At 54.5% G+C, this 24959-nt stretch overlaps 1 protein-coding gene across 2 annotated transcripts in view; it reads right to left on the bottom strand.

The window, feature by feature from the left end:
* RFX2 (regulatory factor X2) overlaps positions 1–24959 on the bottom strand; it is a 119763-nt gene that overhangs the window by 2250 nt on the left and 92554 nt on the right. For both annotated transcript variants that reach the window (XM_021676793.2, XM_021676795.2), the window contains 11 exons: positions 19253–19434; positions 16087–16206; positions 13697–13812; positions 12012–12130; positions 11581–11693; positions 10919–11073; positions 8119–8216; positions 6669–6818; positions 5800–6008; positions 1358–1511; positions 192–234 (listed from right to left, as the gene is read on the bottom strand). In XM_021676793.2, the coding sequence (XP_021532468.2) occupies positions 192–234; positions 1358–1511; positions 5800–6008; positions 6669–6818; positions 8119–8216; positions 10919–11073; positions 11581–11693; positions 12012–12130; positions 13697–13812; positions 16087–16206; positions 19253–19434 (1459 nt within the window). The remainder of the gene's footprint in view (positions 1–191; positions 235–1357; positions 1512–5799; positions 6009–6668; positions 6819–8118; positions 8217–10918; positions 11074–11580; positions 11694–12011; positions 12131–13696; positions 13813–16086; positions 16207–19252; positions 19435–24959) is intronic.

Below are 24959 nucleotides of genomic sequence, written 5' to 3'. Positions count from 1 at the left end.
GACCCAGCCAAGCCAGTCTGCAGGGATGTCTGCTGCCCAGGCATCACCCGCCATCCAGATGCCAGATCCCGGCACCCTCACCATCACCCAGGGCTGCCCGGATTTCCACCTGCTCGTCATGCAATGGGGCAGACAGGCCACCCCCTCCAACCCACCGAGGGCCGTGGCGGGAAAGCCATAGACGCACCCACCTTTGTCAAGCAGCGTCAGCGACAGAGAGGCAAGATCATTGAACTGAAAGAGAAACCCGGAGTCAGGGCGCTTGCAGAGGGGTGGCAGTTGCTCTTTGGAGGCTCTGGGGATGCTGGCCCAACCTTGCCTGGAGCCACGTCCTCCATTCACAGTAAAGCAACTGGGGTCTGCCCTGAGAAGGGGCTCTGATGCTGCCAGGTGTCTAGGCGGGTCCCCTGTCCCCTGTCCAGGCCGCCTCTGGGAGCTGCTGGGGGTGGAGGGTGCTGATTGCTTGGGGCAGCGAGGGGACAAGAGCTGGCGCCCCAGGTAGGTCCCCTGGGTGTGGCTGCTCCAGGTTTTAAGGTGGCATGGAAGGACTGTGGGCTGAGCTATCTCTGCTCCCTAAGGTGTGTACACAGCATGAAAACCACTCCCTGGCTGCCCCAGAGCCCGGTGTCCATGCCAACGTGCAGAGAACAGACAGCTTCCAGTTTCTGCGCACGCTGTGGGGCCCTGACCTACTCTGAGAGTGTTGTGGTAAGAGTGCCGGGACCCTGCCATTCATCAAGCGTCACCGTGTTTCTTCCTCAAGGCAACCCCATGCAGCCCGGCAGGGCCACTCCGAGGCGTGGACCCCACAGAACTGAACATAGGTGTGCACACAAAACCACTCCTGCAAATGGCAGCACCATTCACAACAGCCAGAAAGAGGGAGCAGGACGCAGGCACGGAGGGATGAGCGGCCGGCCACGCACCGGAACGCAGCTCAGCCAGGCGGGGAACCAGGCTCTGACCTGGCCACACCAGCGTGTGAACATACGCTATCACCCTTTGCGTATGTGACCACGATAAAAAGAAAACCTTGGGTGCTGTGTCCAGGGCCTCTCCTGCGCAGCAGGACGCCCAAGGACAAACTCCTTCCAGAGCCAGCAGTTTGATGGTGACGGTGAACTTGGACAGAACCCTAGATCCTTCCCGTTGCTGATAAAACTTCTGGTTTTGATTTTTTGAAAGACACTGCTGTGTCCTGGCATGAGCGGGCCCGTTTCTATGTTCTTTTTCGAGCTGCTGATTGGTCTGGGTGGCAGAGCAGTGGGACCTGCGAGTGTCCTCTGGGCTGCTCAGAGCCCACTGCCCTCTCCCCACAGCCCCGAGCCCCCGCCATCTCGCAGAGCAGGGTCCCCACCTCTCCCATCACGGCGATCGGTGTCTCCCCGGTGGCCTCAGCGACGCGGTGCTCCACCAGGTAGAACATGTATTCGTCGTACAGCAGGCGGATGAGGTGGAAGGAGCCAAAGCTGGCGGCGCTGCGCAGGGTCAGGTCCCGGATCACCATGGAGCTGGGGACAGTGGACAGAGGCTGGGGACGCGCAGGGGAGCATGGAACCTGGGCCCTGGGCCAGGCTGCATGGCAGCGACACGCACCCTGCTCTGTGTTCCCTGGGGAACCCAGACCCTGAGTGATCCTAAGACCTGCTGGCCTATGGGGGGCCGACGGGCTGCCGAGACCCTGGGTCCAGTGTGACTGACAGGCAGGGCAGGGCTGCCCTCTCAGTTCCAGAGACCACCCGGGGGACAGGAGAGAGAGACGGGCAGTCAGCCCTAAAGCGACAGGCTGCTGGAAACACAGTTGTGGCTGGTGCTGGCACAGGTACTGGAGACGGGATCTTAGCTGGTGAGTCTTTCTAGTGACATTTCCAGCTCCCAGTCTGAGCACAGGCTGGCGGCCGGTGCCTGTCTCCCCAGCAGGAGGCACCTTTCCCCACCTTCCCCGTATCCTTGCCACCTCCTGCCATTCCTCAGCCTGTGGTTTTAGGCACCTAAAAATGAGATGAAAGGCCAGGGCGTTTTAGTGTCTATCACCGAAAGCCCTCAGCCTGTGAGCTGAGAATGCTTTACAGTTCGAAATGGTTGGAAAAAGTCAAAGGAATAATCATATCTGGTGGCATGTGGAAACTATAAGAAATTCACATTTTGATGTCCACAAACAGTTTCACTGGCACGTGCCATGACCGCTCCTATACTGTCTTTCCTATGATGGCTGCAAATACTGTCTGATGCTTTCCAGGAGAGGCGGCCCCTACCTAAGGATTAATGTAAGACCTAAAGGGGCCGGGCACGGTGGCTCACGCCTGTAATCCCAGAACTTTGGGAGGCCGAGGTGGACGGATCACTTGAAGTCAGGAGTTCTAGACCAGCCTGGCCAACATGGTGAAAACCCATCTCTACTAAAAATATGAAAATTAGCCGGGCGTGGTGGCAGGTGCCTGTAATTCTAGTTACTTGGGAGGCTGAGGCAGGAGAATCACTTGAACCTCGGAGGCAGAGGTTGCGGTGAGCTGAGGTCACCTCACTGCACTCCAGCCTGGACGACAGAGCAAGACTCTGTGTCAAAAAAAAAAAAAAAGGGATGAGGTGGGAAGTGGAACGCTGTCTCAGTCCCCCATAAGACCTAAAGGACTTATATAAAATGGCACCTGATCAAAAACTTTGACCTACAAGCCAGGCAGCCCCCAATGCCCAAATGCCCCAGCTCGAAGTAAACTTTCATAAACTCTCAGTTACATGTAGTCGGTAGTGTAGCAATGAAAAGAACACACAGGCTTGAGAAAAGGAAAGACAGCCGCACCATGAGGACCACCAAAGCTGTCTATACTTAGGTGTTAAGCACAGCTGCGAAGCCCCCAGCCCCTTCCTGCTCCCCTGGACCCACCCAGCTTGGCTCCCAAGCCCCCTTTCCCCAAAGGCCTCCCCATGCAGATGAGAGACTGGTACTCTGCACCCACCCACCCACAGCCCCAGTGTCTGGAGCGATGCTTCAGTCCAAAGTACTTCCAGAACATCGCCTGCGGTCACCTCGGTATTTCTGGGTTTCCCAGTGGGCTCACAGCTCCCAGAGGGCAGAAGCATGGGCTGACCACCACTAAGGGGGGCCCAGCCAGAGCTTGGGGGTCAACCAGCCAAGGCCCCAGCCCACCTGCTACCATTTTCTAGCAGGTGCTACAGAAATAAATCCCGTAAACCTCGTTTTTATTTGTATGACAGCGCCGTACGTACAAGAGAATGCAGTCAGGCTGGGTGTGGTAGCTCACGCCCGGAATCCTGGCACTTTGTAAGGTAAAGCAGGTGGATCACCTGAGGTTAAGAGTTGCAACATGGCAAAACCCCATCTCTACTAAAAATATAAAAATTAGCCGGGCCTGGTGGCATGCAGCTAATTTTTGTAATCCCAGCTACTCGGGAGGTTAAGGCACGAGAATTGCTTGAACCCGGGAGGTGGGTTGCAGTGAGCCGAGATCGCACCACTGCACTCCAGCCTGGGCGACAGGGTCAGATTGTCTAAAAAAAAAAAAGAATGAAGTGAAACAGTGTCTCGGTCTCCCTTGTGAAGAGCACCCCACCTTGCAGAGGTGATCCCGATCCCCTCCAGCTCTGAGCTGTGCCCTTCTCTGGCGGGCAGATGCCTCAGTCCTGTCCTCTCTGCTCTTCCCGATTTCCACTTGCAGCCTTCCCTCTGTGGAGACGGGCATCGACATCCCGACTCTGTCTCTTCCCTTGCTCTTCCTCCCCCGTTACCCCAGTGTGACTTTACTGTAATTTCTGGCTACGCTGGTGTTTCTGTTACGTGGCAAAGGTGTGCTAGGTCCACGGTGGAGCCCCAGTCTATTAGGCATGGGGTTCCTCTCATTCATTCACTCAGCCAGCATTTAAACAGAAGCGAGGTCCCGGCACTCGGGTAGTGTGCTTGATCATGCAGGAGACAGACAACAGATAATTGAAGAGATGACGAGGGACAGGTGACGGTTGCTGCCAGGAGAAAAGCAGGGCGTGGGGCATGGAATGTGGGAAAGAATGGGCCGTCTTATTTACAGATGTTCCAGGCAAGAGGGGGGCAGGTGCAAAGGCCCTGAGGCAGTGTGGCCAGGGGAGTTTGTCTCTTGTCGCCCAGGCTTGAGTGCAGTGGCACAATCTCGGCTCACTACAACCTCTTCCTCCCAGATTCAAGTGATTCTCCTGACTTGAACTCCTGACCTCAAGTGATCCGCCATCCTCAGCCTCCCAAAGTGTGGGGATTACAGGCGTAAGCCACTGTGCCCAGCCAGGCAAACTCATTTTCATGCCAGACAGTAAACATTGTCAGCTTTGTGCCCAACAGTCACACTGTTCTGTTTGCAGTGACAGCTGTAGCTGATCTGTGAACGAATGCGTGTGGCTGACGTTCCAATAAAACTTTATTTGCACAATGAGCTGGGGCGATGATACGGTTCGGCACGTGCCCCCCACAAATCTCACTGTTAATTGTAACGATCCCCACGTGTTGTGGGAGGGACCCAGTGGGAGGTAATTGAATCACGGGGGCAGGTGTTTCCCGTGCTGTACTCCTGAGAGTGAATGAGTCTCATGACATCGGGTGGTCTTATAAAGGGGGGTTCCCTGCACACGCTCCCTTGCCTGCTGCCATATAAGATGTGCCTTTGCTCTTCCTTGGCCTTCTGCCATGATTTCGAGGCCTCCCCAGCTGTGTGGAACTGTGAGTCTATTAAACCTACTTTTCTTTATAAATTACCCAGTCTTGAGTGTGTCTGGATTAGCAGTGTGAGACGGACTGATACAGGCGGCGATAACAATCTGGCCCTGTGGCCGTAGCTCACCCATGCGCTGGGTCATGTGGGCCCCCAGCCACAGAACAGCTTTGTATTTCCTGGTAATAACCGCTTTTGTTTGTTTGTTTGTTTTAATCCACACGTTTCCATGTACTCAGTGAGACTAAAACTCCCTGACAGAACTGCAGGAGGCATCTTGGTGCCTTTCCTGGGGATGACCCCTCCGGAAGACCTTGTTCCCTGGCCCTGGTCGCACAGGGCAGGTCTGCAGCCTGGAAATAATTTCCCTTCAGAACGCCCAGGACATGGCTTTACTGCTGTTCAGAAGTCTAACGCTGCTCCCACCCCCAGCCTGTCATCTTCTCTCTAGAAGCTTTTACGGTTGCCTCTCAAGCTTGGTGTTTTGAAATTTCACCAGGAGCCTCTTTGGGGAAAGTCGGCAGCTTTTTCAATTGGGAGACTTGTGCCCTTCAGATCTGAAATAGTTTTTTTTTTCCCTTAGAGATGGGGTCTTGCTCCGTCGCTCAGGTTGGAGTGCAGTGGTGCAATCTTGATTCACTGCAGCCTGGACCGCCCGGGCTCAAGGACCCTCCCACCTCAGCCTCCCAAGTAGCTGGGACCACAGGCACATGCTGCCATGCCCAGCTAAGTTTTTTCACTTTCTATAGAGGTCCTGCTATCTTCCTCAGGCTGGTCTCGAACTCTGATCTCAAGCCATCCTCCCGCCTTGGCCTCCCAAAGCAGTGGGATTACAGGTTTGAGCCACCATGCCCAGACTCCAGTCATGATTTCTGTCTACAGAACTTGCAAGTTAGTTTTTGGGCCATGGTGGCCCAGGCCCTGGAAGCTGCTGGTCAGGAGTGAGGCCCCCAGCCAGGTACTTGTTTTTTCTGGGTTTAGGCACTGCTACAACTCTGCTGAGCCCTGTTTTTCTCTGAGCTCACCAGCCGAGCCCCCTACCCGCTAGAAGTTTCTCTCAGAGCCTCCCACCCATCAGGATTCTCGGAGATCTGGCGGGACTAACCTGTAAAAGGACCATTTCAGCAGGAACTGCCGGGCGGCCCTGGGGAAGCTGGGGCTGCCGGCATGCTGCTTCAGGACCTGGGTGACCACGCCGTCCAGCCAGCTGGCCCACTGGTCCAGGGAGCTCTGCTGCTGCAGAGTCAGCTTGAAATCCTGCTCCAGCCGCTGCACCACGCTCTCCTCGCACTGGCACACCCACGAGGCCTGCTCCTGTGCAGGGCGGAGGCCAGCGTCAGCACCGCAGGCCCCCAGCTACGGCCGCCCTCCCCAGACCCAGCGGTGCTCGGGTGGGACGCTGTGCTGTGCGCGAGCCTTCTCGCCCTTGACCTTGACAGCGGCAAGCCGGAGGGGGGACCCACCCGGCTTCTGGGGACTCATACCTGGGTCTTTCTAGATCAAACCTCATGCTATACAAGGTCTTCGTTTAGTTTTGTTTTGAAGGGGTCACTTCTAAATATGCGTGTGCGTTTATTCATTTAACAGACAAATCCAGGGCCTGACATAAGCATAGCTCGGGATCTGCTGTGGGCCGGCACTTTGGCAAGCTCAGGGGACAGAGCCAGGAAAATGGCCAGAGGGAGGCAGGGAGGTCAGTGTGCTGCCAGGATCCTTGAAGCCGGGAGCCTTTGTGAGGAAAATGAGCAGAGGTGTTGGCTCCAGCGCCAGGACACCAGAGGGCCCTGAGAGGTGCTGGTGTGGAGGAGCTGGGGGCTGCAGGTGGCTTTGGCCTGGGACCCGAGTCATGCAACAGAACCGTGGCCAGGCTCGGGGCCAGGGGCCGGGTTTTGCTGTGGGCTCCACTTTGTGGGTTTGCTGGTTCTGCTGCAGGGTGGGAAGCCCAGGCCCCGGGGATGGCGTGGAGAAGATCACCTGCACGTTGGCGAAGTCCACGCGGTTGAGGTCGCTGAGCATCTGGTTGATCTGGGACGTGTTCTGCAGCACTGCCCGGGCCGCCTGCGCCAGGTGGTTGAGGGACGTGTAGCGCCGCAGCGTCTGGGCGAAGGCACTGACGACGCCCACCTGTACGCCAGGGCGCGTGGTGAGCAGGGGTTCGCAGGGAGAGCCTGCTCCGCTGCGCTCCTTGCAGCGGTGCGTGGGCTCAGGGACAACACGGGACGGGGGAGCAGGAAATAGAAACGGGGAACCCCCTGCTATGCTTAAGGGCCCAGTGAGTGAGAATTGGAGAGCGGGGTGAAGAGGACACCTCGCCAGCACGTCACACGCATCACTAACTGAAGCCCGTGGCGCTGCTGAGTTAGAATTCACAATCACGTCGCCACGCCCACTTCTAGAGTCCCTGTGGTTCTCTGGAGTGGCTGCTGAGCCCACAGACTCCTGGGTGCTACGGGGTCAGACTTCAGTGGGTGTGGCCTGGGGAATCTTATTTTTTGTTTAAGAGATGGGGTCTCGCTTGTCGCCCAGGCTGGTCTCAAACCCTTGGCCCCAAACGATCCTCCTGCCTCGGGCTCCCAAAGTGCTGGGATTACAGGTGTGAGCCACTGCACCGGCCCTGAATCTGACTTTTTAACAATGACCCGATCGATGCTTGCACCACTGCCTAACAGATCAATCTCGAAGTGCAGGTGGGTGGACCGGATGCCCTGCCGCTGCCTCCTCTGCTCCCAAGAGCCCTTCAAGAAATGGTCATGATGGCCGGGTGCAGTGGCTCACGACCGTCATCCCAGCACTCTGGGAGGCCGAGGCAGGTGGATCACCTGAGGTCAGGAGTTCAAGACCAGCCTGGCCAACATGGTAAAATGCTGTCTCTACTAAAAATACAAAAAATTAGCCAGGTGTGTGGTGGTGGGTGCCTGTAATCCCAGCTACTTGGGAGGCTGAGGCAGGAGAACTGCTTGAACCCAGAAGGCAGAGGTTGCAGTGAGCTGAGATCATGCCACTGCACTCCAGGCTAAGTGACAGAGTGAGACTGTCTCAAAAAAAAGAAATGCTTGTGAGAACGGTGGGTAATCACTCTCTTTCCCACAAGTCGGCCAAGGTTCTACATTTCACATTCTGATTTGTGGCCAAGATTATAGTAACAAGGGTCACAGCAAGGAGATTAAATTTCCCTAATAAGGTGAGCACAGAAACACGCAGTCTATTCTGAATTGACCCAAAGATATGACATCTTCTGTTGTTCCCCTTCCTGCCAGCACTGATGCGTCATCGCAGTGTGCTCGGGGCTTCCTGAAGGGACCGGTTATTCTTATGACACAGGGAAGAAGCCAGCGCACTCTGGGGCACAGTGGTCCTCATGCTGATGTGGAGTGGAGCCCCTCCCAGCCACAGTTGGGGAGCCCGGGCCCCACCACGGATGTACCTTGGTCTGGATGACCTGTTGTGGGAAGTCGCTCATGGCATTTGTCAACCAGCCTTCCAAGCTCTTGGCGAAGTTACGGATGGCCTGTGTCAAGGTACCTGGGGGATATAGACGTGATATTAACAGGGAGAAAGGCAGTGTCTGGACCCTGGAAATCAGCATTCAGTGTGAGATGGCCCAAGTGCAATGAAAATGAGCACTAGGAAGAAGCCACACAGAAAAAGAGAGGACTGAACAGGCACAGGGCAATGGAGAACCAAGGACTCTGAGAAAAGGGAAGAGCTGGCCATGGCCCCCAGCCGCCGGACACCACCCACTGCCTATCGCCGCGGGTCTCACAGAGCGATTCTGCCCCAGGGGACACTGGGTGATGTCTGGGGATGTTAATGGTGGGCAGGACTGTGGGATGCCTCTGGCATGGAGTGGGTGGAGGCTAGGGATGCTGTTTAGCACTCCGCAGCGCCCAGGACGGCCCCACCCCAGAGAACAGTCCAACCCCAAATATCAACAGTGCCAAGGGAGAGAGGCCTTGACACACACACACACACACACACACACACACACACACACATAAATACATTCTACCAACTTCCTAATTTATTTTAAGATGGCTAACAATAAGAAACAAACACTAAGACTGTTAAAAAAAGAAAAAGAAAAACAGAAAAAAGCCAGTTATGGTGGCTCACACCTGTAATCCCAGCACTTTGGGAGGCTGAGGTGGGTGGATCACCTGAGGTCAGGAGTTTGAGACCAGCCTGGTCAACATGGTGAAACCCCGTCTCTACTACAAATACAAAAATTAGCTGGGTGTGGGGGTGGGTGCCTGTAATTCCAGCTACTTGGGAGGCTGAGGCAGGAGAATCACTTGAACCCAGGAGATGAAAGTTGCAGTGAGCCGAGATTGCGCCATTGCACTCCAGCCTGGGTGACGAGCAAAACCCCATCTCACAAACAAAACAGAACAAAACAAAGAAAAACATTTAAAAATGCAAAAGAAAAGGTACCCCATGCCCCAAACTCCCACCATAATGTAGAAACTGGAACTGGGCACTGCCCTGGACACTGAGACAGACAGGCAAGGCCAGGCCAATGAGAAATGCAATACTTCTGCTGTTTCCCATTTTCCAGCAAAGGGAGCATAGAATTTACTCAGCAGGATGGAGAGTTGCCTGGTTCTAATGGACCTGGGTGTTTGCAGATGGCCTGTGACGCACGGCCCGTGATCCCGACGCTGTGATTTATGAAGAGAGGCCTCTGTGCCCAGCTTCCTTGAAAACCCCCAGGGTTTTGGGGAGCTTGGCATGGACCTGGCCCGAGGGCCCCTCGTGGTGGCTGCTGTCATTGCCTCGGGAGGGCAGAGGCCCTGGGAGGTCTCCAAGGGCACAGGTAAGACTAGCTTCTTTCCTCACTGTGCCTGTCACCCTCTCCCACCCTCCCAAGTCCTGTGGGAAGTCACAGGGCGGGGCACTGGGGTGTAAATGTCTCCTGGAATCCCACAGTGCTGGGAAGTGGGGTCTGGCTGGGGTCAAAGGTCAGCCTCTACCCTAGCAGGAGCCGAGGGCGAGGTCCCAGCTCATTCTTCTAAGTTTATGTCGCTACCCCTCCTACAGGGCATGGCTCTCAGGAAGTGTCACGGTGGGGATTAAGGGAGGCGGGAGGAAGGCAGCTGGTGGTCATCTCTAAGACCAGGGTGGGCCAAGACCCCACATGGCCCTGGGCCAAGGCCTGTCGCACAGCCATGGCTCCAGAGCTGCGAGCAGGCTACTCCCAGAGGCCGGCCTGCATGCCCGCAGTGAACCTTCCAGAAAGCACCGAGCCCAGCCTGGCTGCTCTTGGCAGTATCCCGACAGCAGGTAGAGCTCACCAGAGCCACTAACTGTGACCTTCCCCTCGAGTCAGAGACAAGGACAAATACGCATGCCAGAGAGCACACATTCCACGGCTCACAGCGCCTCTCGTGGCGGGATTCTTTTTGTTTTGAGACAGGGTCTCACTCTGTCACCCAGGCTGGAGTGCAGTGATCATAGCTCACTGCAGCCTCAACCTCCTGGGCTCAGGTGATCCTGCTGCCTCAGCCTTCTGGGCCACTGGGACTACAGGCATGCAACACCACATCCAGCTAATTTTTGTATTCCTTTTAGAAATGGGGTCTCACTATGTTGCCCAGGCCAGTCTCAAACTTCTGGGCTCAAGTTATCCTTCTGCTTTGGCCTCCCCAATAGCTAGGGCTATAGGCACACACCACCGTGCCCAGCTAATTTTTTTTTTTTGAGACGGGGTCAGGCTGAAGTGCAGTTGTGTGATCTTGACTCACTGCAACCTCTTCCTCCTGGGTTAAAGTGATTCTCCTGCCTCAGTCTCCTGAGTAGCTGGGACTACAGGCGTGTGCTACCACGCCTGGCTAATTTTTTTGTATTTTCAGTAGAGATGGGCTCATGTTGGTCAAGCTGGTCTGAAACTCCTGACCTCAAATGATCTGCTCACCTCGGCCTCCCAAAGTGCTGGGATTACAGGCATCAGCAATCCTGCCTTGCCCAGCTAATTTTTTTATTATTATTTTTTTTAGAGATGGGGTCTCACTACATTGCCCAGGCTGGTCTCAAATTCCTGGGCTCAAGCGATCTGCCTTAGACTCCAAAAGCGCAGGGAGCACTGGAATGAGCCACTGTGACTGGCCACTTTTGGGTTTTCTGTGAAAATGATGGTGCGAGGCGGCTGAAGATGTACAGGTGAGAAAGGACAGAGGAGGCAGGAAGAGAGGATGGAGCTGCGCCGGGCGGGGCTGCGGTTCACTTACTGGGGACCGGCCTTAGCACATCGGGGATGAGAATCTCCACCAGTGCTTGGTAGAGGATGTGGTCGCAGCTCCTCATCCACCTGAGGATGGGGTCGCACTGACACAGGGAGATGAGCTTGTCCTTGGGCAGGACAGAGCCCTCAGGGTCTTCGTCACTGTGGAGGGTGCAGAGGCAGGTGAGCTGTGGCCTGGCCCGGGTGGGCTCACTCAGCCACAGGAGTGACCAGAGAGCCAGACTGTGGGACTTGCGCCCAACAGCGGGGCTAGGGTTTTGCTCCCCATCCCTGAGCCCCTACGGGTCCCCTCCCTCCGTGTTGCTCCCCACGCCTCTGGGTCTCCCCCGGGGCCCACGCTGTCCCTCCCCTGCTAGTGGCCATGCTGCGCCTCACTGCAGCTACGGGTTGGGGTCACTTCTACTTGGGACTGTATCATGGTCACCTCTAAAATCCTTCCTGTTCAGACAGTCTGATCTTGAAAAGGGGCAAATGGCCATGTGAATTTCAAGTCAACTCTACCAAGTCTAAAAATTACAGGGACAGAAGCAGAGGGGTCTGAACCCTGATTCTCGGAGAGTTGACGCTTTAGTTTGTGGGTTACCTGTGGGTGTCAGCAGGGGGTTAAGTCTGGGGGGGCTGTGAACCCAGCCAGGGCGTGGCAGTCACCTGGCAGGCAGAGATGTGGGGCCGTCGCTGGAGGAGGCCTTTGAGTTCCAGAAGGAGAGCCAGAGCTTCTCGATGTAGTGGAACTGGAGGTTCATCACTACATCTAGAGTTGCCTAGGAATGAAGGGACCGGTGAGACAGACGGGGGCGTGCACCCATCATTTGCACTCAGCACACGCCAAGTGCGCAGCTGTGATGCGGGCTGCAGTGGGGTGCCCTGCAATCCCAAGGGAGGCCACAGAGAGGAGAGGAGCAGGGATGGACACGGATGCAAGGGGCTGCTGCTCCAGAGAGGACGCTCGTGGGTGGGCTCGGGGCTTAGGGCTCCGTCTCCTCAGCATCACCTGGGGACACGGGGGACGCCTGGCCTGAGCACTGGCGGTGCCTGGGACGGACCCGTAGCAGCTGCCTGTCTGGGCCTGGGGCGGTCACCTCGCAGTGCCGTCTGTACACCAGCTGTAGGGCCTTGACATCGTGCAGGGTGACGCCCTCCTGCAGCAGGACGCTGCCCAGGTCGGGCGCTGGGAACTCGGGGAAGACATGGGAGACATCTGGGGGAGGAACATGGGAACATCAGAAACAGGGCTCTTAGGAAACGCGGACAACTAGAAGGCCACGTGGTAGATGGGGGAGGGGCCGAGAAACCGATGCTCTGCCCCACCCCATGCAGTCACAGAATTTGTTTTTGTTTTTTTTTTTTTGAGATGGAGTCTCACTCTGTTGCCCAGACTGGAGTACAGTGGCACAATCCTGGCTCAGCGCAACATCCGCCTCCTGGGTTCAAGCAATTCTCCTGCCTCAGCCTCCTGAGTAGTTGGGATTACAGGCGTGCGTCACCACACCCAGCTAATTTTGTATTTTTTTTTTTTTTTTTTTTTTTGTGAGACAGGGTTTCACCATGTTGGCCAAGTTGTTCTCAAACTCCTGACCTCAAGTGATCTGCCCACCGCGGCTTCCCAGAGTGCTGGAATTACAGGCTTAAGCCACTGCGCCTGGCACAGTCAGGGAATTTGTAAGCATCAGTTTTCTCCGGTAGAAAATGGAGAGGATATTGTCACCTCCCAGGAGCATTAACTATGCAGACACAGAGGATGCCCTGAGCCCAGGCCCTGGTACACAGCAGGTACCCACAGAGCCAGCTCAGGGAGGCACATCTGGGGAAGAAGGCCAGCCATGGTGTCTCTGCAGTGACCTCCTGGAGACAGGCCTGACCCCACCTCAATCTCCGCAGGAGATTCAACCCAAGAGGGTTCTGTTTGGGCTCGAAAAAGATCATAAACTACATGGCGGCCTCTGAGTGTGCACAGAACCCACTTGAATCATGACACTGACACCAGCAAGCCTTCCTGTGTTCCGCTCCCCGCTCCGGCCGCCCCCTGGTGGCAGGCTCTGAGTTAGGGCCTTCCCGGGGCAGAGATGGCGCCACCACTAGGCCAGCTGGGGAGGAATGCTGTCCCCTGAGCAGCCCCCAGGGAGGGGCTCATGTTGGTGAACCAGGAGCACCCCAAAAGCTCCAGGCAAGAAGGAAGAAAGCCCAGATGGCAGGCAAATCCTCGTGCACTCTGAGTGGATAATATCTAGTGTTCTTTTTTTTAATTTGTCTCACTCTGTCGCCCAGGTTGAAGAGTAGTGGTGTGATCACGGCTCACTGCAGCCTCAAACTTCTGGGCTCAAGCAATCTTCTTGCCTCAGCCTCCTGAATAGGTGGGACCACAGGGGCTTGCCACTATGCCTGGCTCATTAAAAAAATTTTTTTTTAAGTATGTTGCCAGGCTTGTCTTGAACTCCCCAGCTCAAGCCTTCCTCCACCTTGGATCACGGGCACGAGCCACTGTGCCTGTCCTCTACTATTTCTTTCTGATGGTCATTTTACTTTATTTTTTCGTTTTTCTGATGGTCACTTTATGTATTAATTTTTTTGGCATGTGCTGGTTATTCTAGTTTCAGGGATTTCAGAAAGAAAGTTTATTTAGAACTTTCTATTTGACCAGAATGGTGTCTCAAAAGGAAACTGTCAGAAGCATCTGTTTAGATGTCACCAGCTCTGCTGGTGCTGAATGCCAGGAGTGTGGCGAGCAGATGGGAGCCCCGCCCCTGGGGTCTGTGCGGCCTCTCACCTATGTACTGCTGGTGGTGCTGGCTCTGTGCGGCCATGGTCTGTTCTGGAGTGCTGTGCAGGCCGCTGTGGGAGCCGCTGTCCCCAAGGCTGTCCGTCTTCTGAGCTGGCCGGTACCTGGGACGGAGGACACACATGCCACCATGAGGGCCAGCAGCCCTGCCGGGGGTGGGCACAAAGAGCGGGGGGCTGGGCAGGATTCTGTTGGGTGTGTGTGTGTATGATGTTTACAAGTTGCGGTCAAATACACACAACACAAAAGTGACCGTTGAAGCCGTTTTTAGCGCACAGCTCAGCAGCGTTAAGCACGTTCATGTGGCTGTGCCACTGTCGCCATCATCACCTCCAGAACTTGCTCATCTTCCCACACTCACACTCTGTCTTCATGACACACTCACTCCCCATCCCTGTCCCCAGCCCCTGGCACGCCCCATCCGACTTCCTGTCTCTGTGAATTGGGGGACTCTAGGGACCTCCTGGGAGTGGGATCATGCAGGAATAGTCCTTGTGCACCTGGCTTCTCTCACTGAGCTTAATGTCCTCAAGGTCCACCAAGGTGTAGCCTGTGTTGGAATTTCCTCCTTTTTAAGGCTGAATAATATTCCATCACATGGATGAAGCACACTTTGTTAATGGACACTTGACAAAATAGATAGATGTATTCACCCTGTAACATTTCTCTCTTAGAAAAAAAGTGAAATTCTTTGTATGAATCACAAACTTCTTATTGTTGGTTCAATCTCAGAAGTTCTGAGACTTTCGCAGAGGAAGGTTTTGCAGATGACTGGCTCCTCAGAGCCCAGCGTGTGGTGTGGTGGAGGCAGGAGGGAGCTGGCCTGAGCCTAAGCATCTCCGGGGGGCATCCCTTATCAAACACAAAGTGGGGCCAAGCCTGCGGGGAGGTGGGAGACCACGCCGGCGAGCTGTGTGTAAAGCAGCCGGCTCAGGGCAGGCTGTGCGCATCGCACAGACACGGGCTCAGGCTGCGGCTTCCAAATGCAAATGGCCTCAGCCTGTCCCGCTGAACCCTGCCTGGAGCACAGTTCACAGGCGTTTGCACGGGTCCAAAGTGAACAGCAGCAGCAATGTCTGCAGACAACGAGGTACAGAAGGAACGTTCCGAAAACTCTCTCCTGGGACCTCCAACTCCTGGGAGTGGCTGTGTGGTCAGGAGTCACTGGAATGGGTTTTTGAGCCACTTTCATGGGTGGCTCTGTGCAGAGGGCATGGTGCCAGCTGTGAAGGTGCCACATGAGGCTATTGGGATGCGGCCCCTGCCCTCAGGGTGGGCACTTGTAGGGGTGGGTGGCTGGAGGTGCTCTAGGAGGCAGCAATATTTGAATGGGTCCTAAACCAGGGGCCAGCAAACTATGGCCTGAGGGCCAATTCTGTTGCTTGTTTTTATAAATAAAGTTTTATTGGCACACAGCCACACCCATCATTTTCGTGCTGTTTGTGGCTGCTTTCAGGATGCAGCTGAATTGAACAGTCATGACAGGGACTGTCCGGCCTGCAAGGCTAAGATATTTGCTCTCTGGCTCTTTACAGGAAAGGTTTGCTGATCCCTGCCTTAGAAGATGAGAAAGTTTGTGATGGAGAAGAGGATACTCCAGAAAATGACCAGGGCTTTCCAGCCGCTGGATCCAAAGGTCAAGAAGTTGTGACTGGAGTGCACCTGCTACTCTCTCCTGGCTTCTTGGGTTATTCACAGTGTTCTCTTTCTCTTTGCTTCCCACGCTTTAAAAATTAAAGGTCTGTGATCCCAACTGTGTGGCACTGGGTAAGGAGGAATGGAATGGGGATGGTACAAGGGTTAAAAAAAAAAAGGGGAAAGCCGTGTAGGCAGAACATGGAGGATTTTCAAGGCCGTGAAAGGGCTCTGTGTGACACTGTGATGGGGGACACGTGTCATTATACATTTGTCCAGACTGTACAATGTACAACACCAAGAGTGAGTCCTGGTGTTGACCATGGACTCTGGGAGATGGTGATGGCTCCGTGGAGGGTCATCAGTCGTAACCCACGCACCGCTCTGTCGGGGAGGCTGATGGCGGGAGAGGCTGTGGGGAGCGGAGCCGGGGGAGAAGAGGAACTCTCTGTACCTTCTACTCAATTTTGCTGTGAACCTGGAACGGCTCTAAAAAATAACGTCTGTTACAAAGCACGACAGCTCTGAAAACAGTGAGCTGGAGGAGGTTGCGTCCCAGCCGCCCGTGTCTCCTGCTGGACTCATCTCATTCTCAGCAGAGGGAGATACCTTGGCTTTTCCAGGATGCTGGAGACTGGAGAGTTATTATGAGTTCGTTTCATGTTGGAGGAACACCTCTCCCTCCAGGGTCCAAGGGAAAGCCAGCCCCGCCCCCACGTCCCCCGCTCCGCCCGGGCACCCACCTGGGCTTCTGGTGCATGGGCTGCTGCCGCATGGCCATGTACTGTGTGTCCTCCTGCAGCCGGTTCAGCGGGGAGTCTGGCTTCAGACGAATCCCGTAGTAATGGTACTTGGAGTTGCCCCTGGAAACCAAACATCCCAGGGTCAGCTCCCTTTGCAGATGTCCTGAACAACGAGATGGCTGGGGACTCTTTTTCTTTCTTTCTTTCTTTTTTTTTTTTTTGAGACAGAATCTCATTCTGTCACCCAGGCTGGAGTGCAGCGGTGCGATCTCAGCTCACTGCACTCTCTGCCTCCAGGCTTTAAGAGATTGTCCTGCTTCAGCCACCCGAGCAGCTGGGATTACAGGCATGGACCGTAACGCCTAGCTAATTTTTGTATTTTTAGTGGACACGGGGTTTCGTCATGATGGGCAGGCTGGTCTTACTTGAACTCTTGGGCTCAAGTGATCCTCCTGCCTTGGCCTCCCAAAGTGCTGGGATTACAGGCGTGAGCACCGCACCCAGTCTCTCTCTCTCTTTTTTTTTTTTAGAAGCAGGGTCTCGCTCTGTCACCCAGGCCTGGAGTGCAGTGGTGCAATCACCGCTCACTGTAGCCTGGACCTCCTGGGCTCAAGTGATCCTCCCGCCTCAGCCTCCGAGTAGCTGGGACTGCTGGCGTGTGCCAACACACTCGGTTGGGAAGCACTCTTTCTTGGCCTTTCACTTCGGCCTCTCTGGTTCAGCATTTCCTGAACTGCATGAGAAATGTGATGAAGGAATTCTGCACATAATGCCCTGTTGTGCAGAGCCCCTCTCACAGGTTAGGATGATGAAGGCTCGGACAAGTCCTGTGCTGAGAACACCAGGTCAGCTCTGTGGGGCTCCAGTGGCTCGGTCTCTATTATTATTACTACTACCAACTCCTCCCCTTCCCTTTCAATCATCTAGTAACACATTTTGGAGAAAGGCACAGTTTGGGAACCATTACATTAGTTTCCTACGGGAGAATGATGATCAGAGGGCTTTAAACAATTTAGTTCAGAAAACAGCTTGCAGAGACCTTTCAGGAGAGAAGCAATAATCCACAGACACCCAGCTCACAGGACGCCATTTCTCCAGAGCTGGCAACAGGGATATGCAGGAGGCACCCGGCTCCTTTCTTTTTAGTTCTTCTTGTTTTATTAAAAAAGGTATTTTTGAGACGGAGTCTCACTCTATTGCCCAGGCTGGAGTATGGTGGTGCGATCTTGGCTCACTGCAATCTCCTACTCCTGGGTTCAAGAAATTCCCCTGCCTTAGCTTCCCTGAGTAGCTGGGGTTACAGGTGCATAGCACCATGCCCAGTTAATTTTTTTGTATTTTTAGTAGAGGTGGGTTTTCACCATGTTGGCCAGGCTGGTCTCAAACTCCTGACCTGGGGATCCACCCACCTAGGCCTCCCAAAGCGCTGGGATTACAGGTCTGAGCCACCGCGCCTGGCCTCTTTTCCCTTTTAAATTTCATTGCAATAGCAGACAGCCTGGGCCCTTTCTAGATGAGGTCCATGTTTAGCCAGGTGCTTAGAGGAGGGAAAACGGGGCAGGGAGCGGGGGGCGGGTTGCGGGGAGAATCAGCCTTAATCCTCAAGCCAGCATCTGGGATATTCTGCAGGGGCGGCCCCTCCAAGAGCAGGGGCTGTGTCCCTAGAGACCAGGCTTCCCTGTCGCTTCCACTTCTTTCCCTCCTCTGTGTGTCTATGATCCCTAAGGCCATTCTCTGTAAAGGACACAAAGTGTCAGAGAGCAAGGGACTGTGGTCCTTGCGGGTCCACCAGCATGCTGTTCACAGACATCGAGGACGCTGGCTGGAGAGTGCGTGAGTCAGCCCCAGCCCCGCAAAGGCAGATTTGCGGTGGAGATGCCGCTGTGTTTTTCTGTTAGAGGAGAGTTTGCATTATTGCCTGCCGTAAGTCTATGGCCTGTGATGCCCTGGGGCTGCCATAGACCAAGGGAAGACGGGGTGGGTTGGTCCAGCGGGTACGGTGGCTCACACCTGTAATCACAGAACTTGGGGAGACTGAGACGGGCAGACCACTCGAGGCCAAGAGTTTGAGACCAGCCAAGGCCACCAAGAATTTGAGATGGTTGAAACTCCATCTCTCCAAAAATATGAAAATTAGCCAGAGGTGGTGGCGGGTGCCTGTAATCCCAGCTACTTGGGAGGCTGAGGCAAGAGAATCGCTCGAACCCGGGAGGCGGAGGCTGCAGCGATTGGAGATGGCGCCACTGCACTCAGCCTGGATGACAGAGAGACTCTGCCTCCAACAACATCAACAACAACAACAAACACCAAGAAATGGTAAATCCAGCGCTGCTTCCTAAACCAGAGGCTACTTTTTGTTTGTGTGACACAGGTCTTGCTCTGTTGCCCAGGCTGGACTGCAGTGGCGCAATCATGGCTAACTGCAGCCTTAACCTCCTGGGCTCAAGTGATCCTCCCCTCTCAGCCTCCCAAATAGGGGAAATTACAGGTGTGCAAATAGGTGTGCACCACTGTCCCTGGCTAATTTTTAATTTTTTTTATTTCCTCAGTGCTCGGGAGATAGAATTTTCAATTTTTTTGTAGAGATGAGGTCTTGCTATGTTGCCCGCCTCAAGCAGTCCTTTTGCCTCAGCCTCCCAAACTGTGGGGATTTCAGGTGTGCACCACCGCAGAGGCTGCTAAAAAAAAAAAAAAGAAGAAGAAGAAAATAAAAGAGGCTCCTAAAGCCCAGAGGTCGCTTTAAAAAAAAAAAAAAAAAAGTATGGCCAGGTGCAGAGGCTGAGGCAGGAGAATCACTTGAACCTGGGAGGCCGAGGTTGCAGTGAGCTGACATCGCGCTCCTGCACTCCAGCCTGGGCGACAAAGAGCAAAACTCCATCTCAAGCAAAACAAAACAAAACAAAAACCTGTATTGTTTGGGAAATTTCAAAAAGAGAGAGAAAACCAGAGGGACCTCCACGTCCCTTCGCCAGCTTCTAAAGCCAACACCTCGGGCTACACCTGGCCACAGCCAAGGCTGCCACCAATCGACAGGAACCGCAGCACTCCAGAGGTGGCTGCGAGTCAGGCCACCTGGACGAGAGGAGGAAGCCTCACGTTTTCCAGAAAGCTCCGTTTCTTGGGAAAGGAAAAGGAAGGACAGGTGGGCTGGGGGTTGTCTACTCACCTGGTGCCCAGCCGCCGCGTTCTCAGCCCCATAAACACGGAACGGATCAGTTTCCCGAAGGAGGCGGCGTTCACTGGGTCTAGCTTGTGCTCCTGGCAGTGCCGAAGATAGTGGTTGTAAAGAGAACTTCTGGGGAGACTCACACCTTCCGCAGTTTCATAATTATCCAACAGCCACTGGAGCTGCGCAAAGAAAGACACGTCTGTGTTTGTCAGAATCCTGAGGAACGCTAACACGCCAACATAGACGCATTAAGAGAATTACTTGCTTTCCCTGTATTACCAAACGGGATGAGGAGATCCATCTGAGGAAGTCATCTTTTCTCTTTTTCTTTTTGAGAAGGAGTCTTGCTCTGTCACCCAGGCTGGAGTACAGTGGTGCCATCTCGGCTCACTGCAGCTTCTGCCTCCTGGGTTCAAGTGATTCTCCTGCCTCAGCCTCCCAAAGTGCTGGGATTACAGGCGCGTGCCACCACCCCGGCTAATTTTTGTATTTTTAGTAGAGACGGGTTTTCACCATGTTTCCCAGCTGGTCTCAAACTCCTGACGTCAGGTGAACCGCCTGCCTCAGCCTCCCAGAGTGCCGGGATTACAGGTGTGCGCCACTGCGCCTGGCAGGGAATCCATCTTTATGGTCACTGCCGTATTATCTAAGCACGTTAGTGAATTGCTCATCTTCATTCATTTATTGATTCTTCCATGTTCAGCCTAGTTTTCAGGTTCCTGGACTCAGTTTATAAAAATCTGGGTGTGAGCAAGAACTATTAGGTGCTGTCTTCAGCCACTTAAATGCCCACACACCACCACACAGGATTTCAATACCAAATAGGTCCTCAACGTACGGGAATGGAGAGAAATTCTGGAGCTAAACAGGAGACTGAAGAAGACTCGGGGCCCCACAGCCCCGTGTTGTGTAGGAAGCAGTGAGCTAACATGTACTGAGATCCCTTATTGAGGGAGGTACAAATGGGAATTTAATAAAATACACAAATGCTTATATGCAAGGTTTTGTGTCCAAGTCAAAAGGCAGGACATAGCTACTTGGGAGGCTGAGGTGGGAGGATTGCTTGAGCCCAGGAAGCTGAGGCTGCCGTGTGCTAGTACAGTAATCCACTGTACTCCAGCCTGGGCGCCTGAGCAAGACTCTGTCTCTTTTAAAAAACAAAACAAAACAACGAAAAGATGGGTTAAATGAGTCTACAGCCAAGGACTATGCCTCGAGAGGTCAACACCCAGTGAGAAGGGCAAGAGCCATCCACACGAAGAGCTCAGCCCCCACACGGGGCATGGACGCACACCACTGCGTGATGCCCTGAGCCAAGGGCCTTAAAGGCTGCGACTTCATTCTGGTTTTCACGTCTCCCTCTCTGATCATCTGTCCCTCTGATCCCGAGAGGTCTGCTATGTGAATACAAAAGTCTTTAACTGATGCCTGGAATTTGGAGAAAGACAGGAATTACACGCACAGAAGCAAGGCCCAAGTCCAGATCCCAAGACAAGAGCGTCGGGGGAAACCAGCTGTCCCTGCCTGGTCCGCTCTGTATGAGGCTGTCGGCTGCTGTGTCTAGGCTGAGCTTCCAGAGCTCTGAAGGGCTCCTGCTGCTGGGCTGCTCCAGAGCGTGCAGTGCTGGGTCCTCAGCCCTCCCCCACAAGCCATGCTGCGCCTCGCACCACCCTCCGCCTGAGAAGCCCTTGTCCCTGTGCCCTGCACATCCCACAAGACGCAAAGGAGGAGTGTCCCCTGGGAAATATCTGTTCACCCCCCGCAGCGTACCCGCGGCACCCCACACCATCACGTTTGCCCGTGTCTGCACCACCGACACTCAGCATTGCAAGCCAGGAGAAAGTAAGCCATCATCTCCTCTTTATGATATATTTATTTATTTTTTGAGACAGAGTCTCACTCTGCCGCCCAGGCTGGAGTGAAGTGGTGTGATCTCGGCTCACTGCAACCTCTGCACCCCGGGTTCAAACAATTCTGCTTCAGCCTCCCGAGTAGCTGAGACTACTTACAGGTGTGCATCACCACGCCCAGCTTATATTTTTCGTATTTTTAGTAGAGATGGGATTCCACCATGTTGGCCTTAAACTCCTGACCTCAGGTGATCTACCTGCCTTGGGCTCCCAAAGTGCTGGGATTATAGGTGTGAGCCACCACGCCCGGCCTTCATCTCCTTTTTATGAAATAGTGCTATGGGGTGGTTCTGACGAGCCCGGCACCAGCGACCAATGCCTCAGGATCCCTCTTATCTCATCTAAGCCCCACCCACTCCAGCCTGTCCTGGCCCCTCCAGCCCTAACAGGGGCTGACCCAGGGCCACACTGGAGTGAGGACCCGCCCTGGTTTCTGGAACATTTCACAGGATGGCAAACTGGTCGAAGGTTCAGGTGAAGGGGTACGTGGGGCCTGAGCGCAGAGGTCTCTTAAACTGAATTGCAGGTGAGCTGCAGTGCTGAGTTCCAATTTAGAAAGGGGGAGGTTAAGTCTTGGGCTGGAGTTCAGGGTAGAGAGTGGGACCAGATGTGTCACTCTGGCACCAAAGAGCTGAGGACAAGACCTCCGGAGGGTGGGAAGTGTCACCCAGCAGAGGCACTGCCTGCGCAGGTGCTGGGACCAAGAGGAGCTCTGGGATTACAGGCACATCACCAAGGCCTAGGTCTTGGAGTTCGGGTCCAACCTCATGTGCTGCCTCTGGGGCAAACCAGGAGGGCTTCAGGCCTCCCGACACAAGCTCTCCTCCAGCTCGGCTCCCACAGGCAAGTCCTGTGGCCAAACATCCCCCTCTACCAAGGGAACGGGAGTGGTTCCTGCTTTGATGCCTGCGCTCGGATTCTGGTTCCCTGGCAGCCCTGGAATTACTCGACCAGCCTATCACTGCTCCGCAGAGCCAGGGGCCCCTCGCCCTCTTGCTACCACGAGGTCTGCCCCCTGCCGCCCGCAGGGGCCTGTGTGAAGCGCAGCATCTGCCCCTGGCCATGAGTGCAGGTGATCGATGAGCAGTTGCCAATTTCATCCCTCCAGCGTCGGGTGCCGTGCGCTCCGCTGTGCCCATAACCACAGGGAGGGACCCTCTTGTCCTCTGAATAAGAGAGTTAAAACAAAGGACCATGAGAAGGGCCCCGGAGTGGAGACTTCACCTCTTCCTCATTTGCCTCTTTGGGAAAAGGACATCAGATTTTTTACTTTCCATCAAGTCATTCACATCTTTCATCTTCCAGCCTTCCCGACGACTTTTCTGATCCGATGGAGGCAGGGTTGCTCTTTTCTCCTCCAAGGTCGGGCTCTGGCAGAGTGCTTGGACCCTTAAGAGCTCCAGAGTGTTCCCTGTATTTAATGCTATGAATCACAACCTTGATGTTGAAGTTAGTGTGTGTGTGTATGTGTGTGTATCTATACACATATATATGTGTATGTATATATATATATATAGAGAGAGAGAGAGAGAGAGAGACAGACAGACAGGGTCTTGCCCTGTCACCCCAGGCTGGAGCACAGTGTTACAATCATGGCTCACTGCAGCCTCCAACTCCCTGGCTCAAGCGATCCTCCCGCCTCAGTTTCCCAAAGTGTTGGGATGACAGGTGAAAGCTGGAGTGTGGGCCCTGAAGCTTTTCTTCACAGCGCCTTCACCATCCGGATTTGTCACGTGTGCTGACTGATTTATTGCCTGTCCCCCTCGGAGTGCTTGCTCCCTGAGGGTGGAGATGGAGCCAGGTTTACCCATGTGGGCATCCGCAGGATCCTGGAGATGTCTCAAGCCTAGCAGCAGAGAAAGACTGTCCGAGGAGGTAGGTGGGGAGCAAACGGAGGGCGTCTAGGTGAAGAAGGCTTTCCTTGGTCATTCTGTGGCTGGGGGCACGGGTGCCACTTCTTAGATTGTCCCATGGGCAGCAGGAGCCAGGGCCAGTGGCCCCACATCTCAAGGAGCCAAATGATGTCGTGGGTTTTCAGGCTAAAAGTCCAGATTTTGTGGGCGGTGAGCTGGAAGGAGTCCTGAGAGGTTAGAGTCTGAGACTCCATCCACAGCAGGACATACTGGCTCACACATACAAAGAAAGTTTTGGAACAGATCATCCTTCTGCTGTTGACCCCGATCCCCCCCATCACCCCACCGTGCTATTTAAACTAAGAGTAGAATCCTTTGGTTGGGTGATTATGTTGACATTGACACTAAAAGGATGCTTGGTTTTCTTGACAGCAAGTCCTTCCTGCTCAACATAAACCACAGAGAAGACAGACTTGGCTGGAACAGTCGGGTCCACTTCCTCCCCCTTCTGCATGGATGAACTTCCGGGAGGGGAGATGGGTTAGAGCTGAGGTGTGATGGGTTTGCAGACTCTGTTGAGGGTCCACGCCTCACCAGCAGGCCAGGGGCTTCCCAGCACTCAGTGCCGGAGCCCACACCCGGCGGTGCGTCAGACCGGGGAGAGCATCACAGGTCAGTTCTGTGAAACTGACCACGAGGGTCAAGCCGCTCCAAGCACACCTCACCCACCTCCCCTGCTCTCGAGGGCTCAGGCAGCTTCATGCTAAGAAAGGCGGCGGGCTGGATGTAGCCACCTTTCCGGTTTGGGCATACTCTGCAGTCTGTTTTGTCTGCAGATATTTGTGCCATTTCTGTGTTAATATCAAACTTTCCAAGGAAACGTACGTGTGTATCCGCGTTTGTCACCATCTGTCAGGACAGCACACTTCTTGATGAAATGGATCAAATCCTTCCTTTTAAGGAAAAAAGATCCCAAAATGCCAACGCCTCCCTCTCCCCCCCACCCCCACCCCCAACGGCTGGTGGTTCTGGGCTCTTTGCAGGCACAGCCCCCATGGACAGATGTCTTCACCTGCAGGTGGGAAGGCGGGGATTGTGCCCACCTACCCAGCCCCCTTCGTCTTATAAGATACTTGATTCCAGGACTGGGGGCAAATTTGCCTGACACTGGCTCCTCCTGGTGGTGAGTTGGAGTCTTGCCAGGCCATACACTAGCAGCTTGGGCAGCTATTCCAAGTGCCCCTGTGTGCTCTGTGTTGACATATTCTGGCTTGGAACACTCACCTTTTCATTCATCCCCCAAATATTTATGAGAGCTGGCACTGTGCCAGGCCCTGTTCCAGGAGCTTGGGATTCAACAGCAAATAAAAGACAAAAAACCCTGCCCCCTGTAAGCGTCCATTCTTGTCTGGCAGAGACCGACAATAAGTTAGTAAAATGAACCGAATGAGAGCCGGTTCTGAGTCCTATGAGAGCAATTAACCTGGGAAAGGGGACGGGGCGCCGCCACAGAGGGACTGGAGGGAGGACTGCAATCGTAATCGAGGTGGGGGGTGTCAGGCAGGGCTCACTGAGAAAGTGCCCAGTGTGTGAAGACTCGAAGGAGGTGAGGGGGAGCCTGGGGGAAGAGAGCTTCAGGCTGAGGGCTCTACAGTGCAAAGGCTCTGGGGCAGGTCTGAGCCTGGTGCACTGGAGGAACAGCGAGGAGGCCCGTGTGGCTGGAGCAGAGTAAGGAGTGGGAGAGTGCGGGTCGTGCAGGGCCTCGTGGGCCATTTTGACAACATTGGCTTCTACTTGGAGGGCCAAGGGGAGCCCTGGAGGCTTCTGAGCAGAGCAGTGTGGCCATCTGACCTGAGTTTTAGCAGGATCACTCCGGCGGCTGCTGTGAGAAGGAGGCTGGGTAAGGGTGCGTGCCGAGGGCTGGCTAGGAGGTGGCTGAGA

The sequence above is a fragment of the Aotus nancymaae genome, unplaced genomic scaffold (assembly GCF_030222135.1).
Source record: "Aotus nancymaae isolate 86718 unplaced genomic scaffold, 86718_ANA_hifiasm-v0.15.2.pri h1tg000028l, whole genome shotgun sequence".
Taxonomy (NCBI): domain Eukaryota; kingdom Metazoa; phylum Chordata; class Mammalia; order Primates; family Aotidae; genus Aotus; species Aotus nancymaae.
This window is presented reverse-complemented; position numbering and strand designations above follow the sequence as displayed.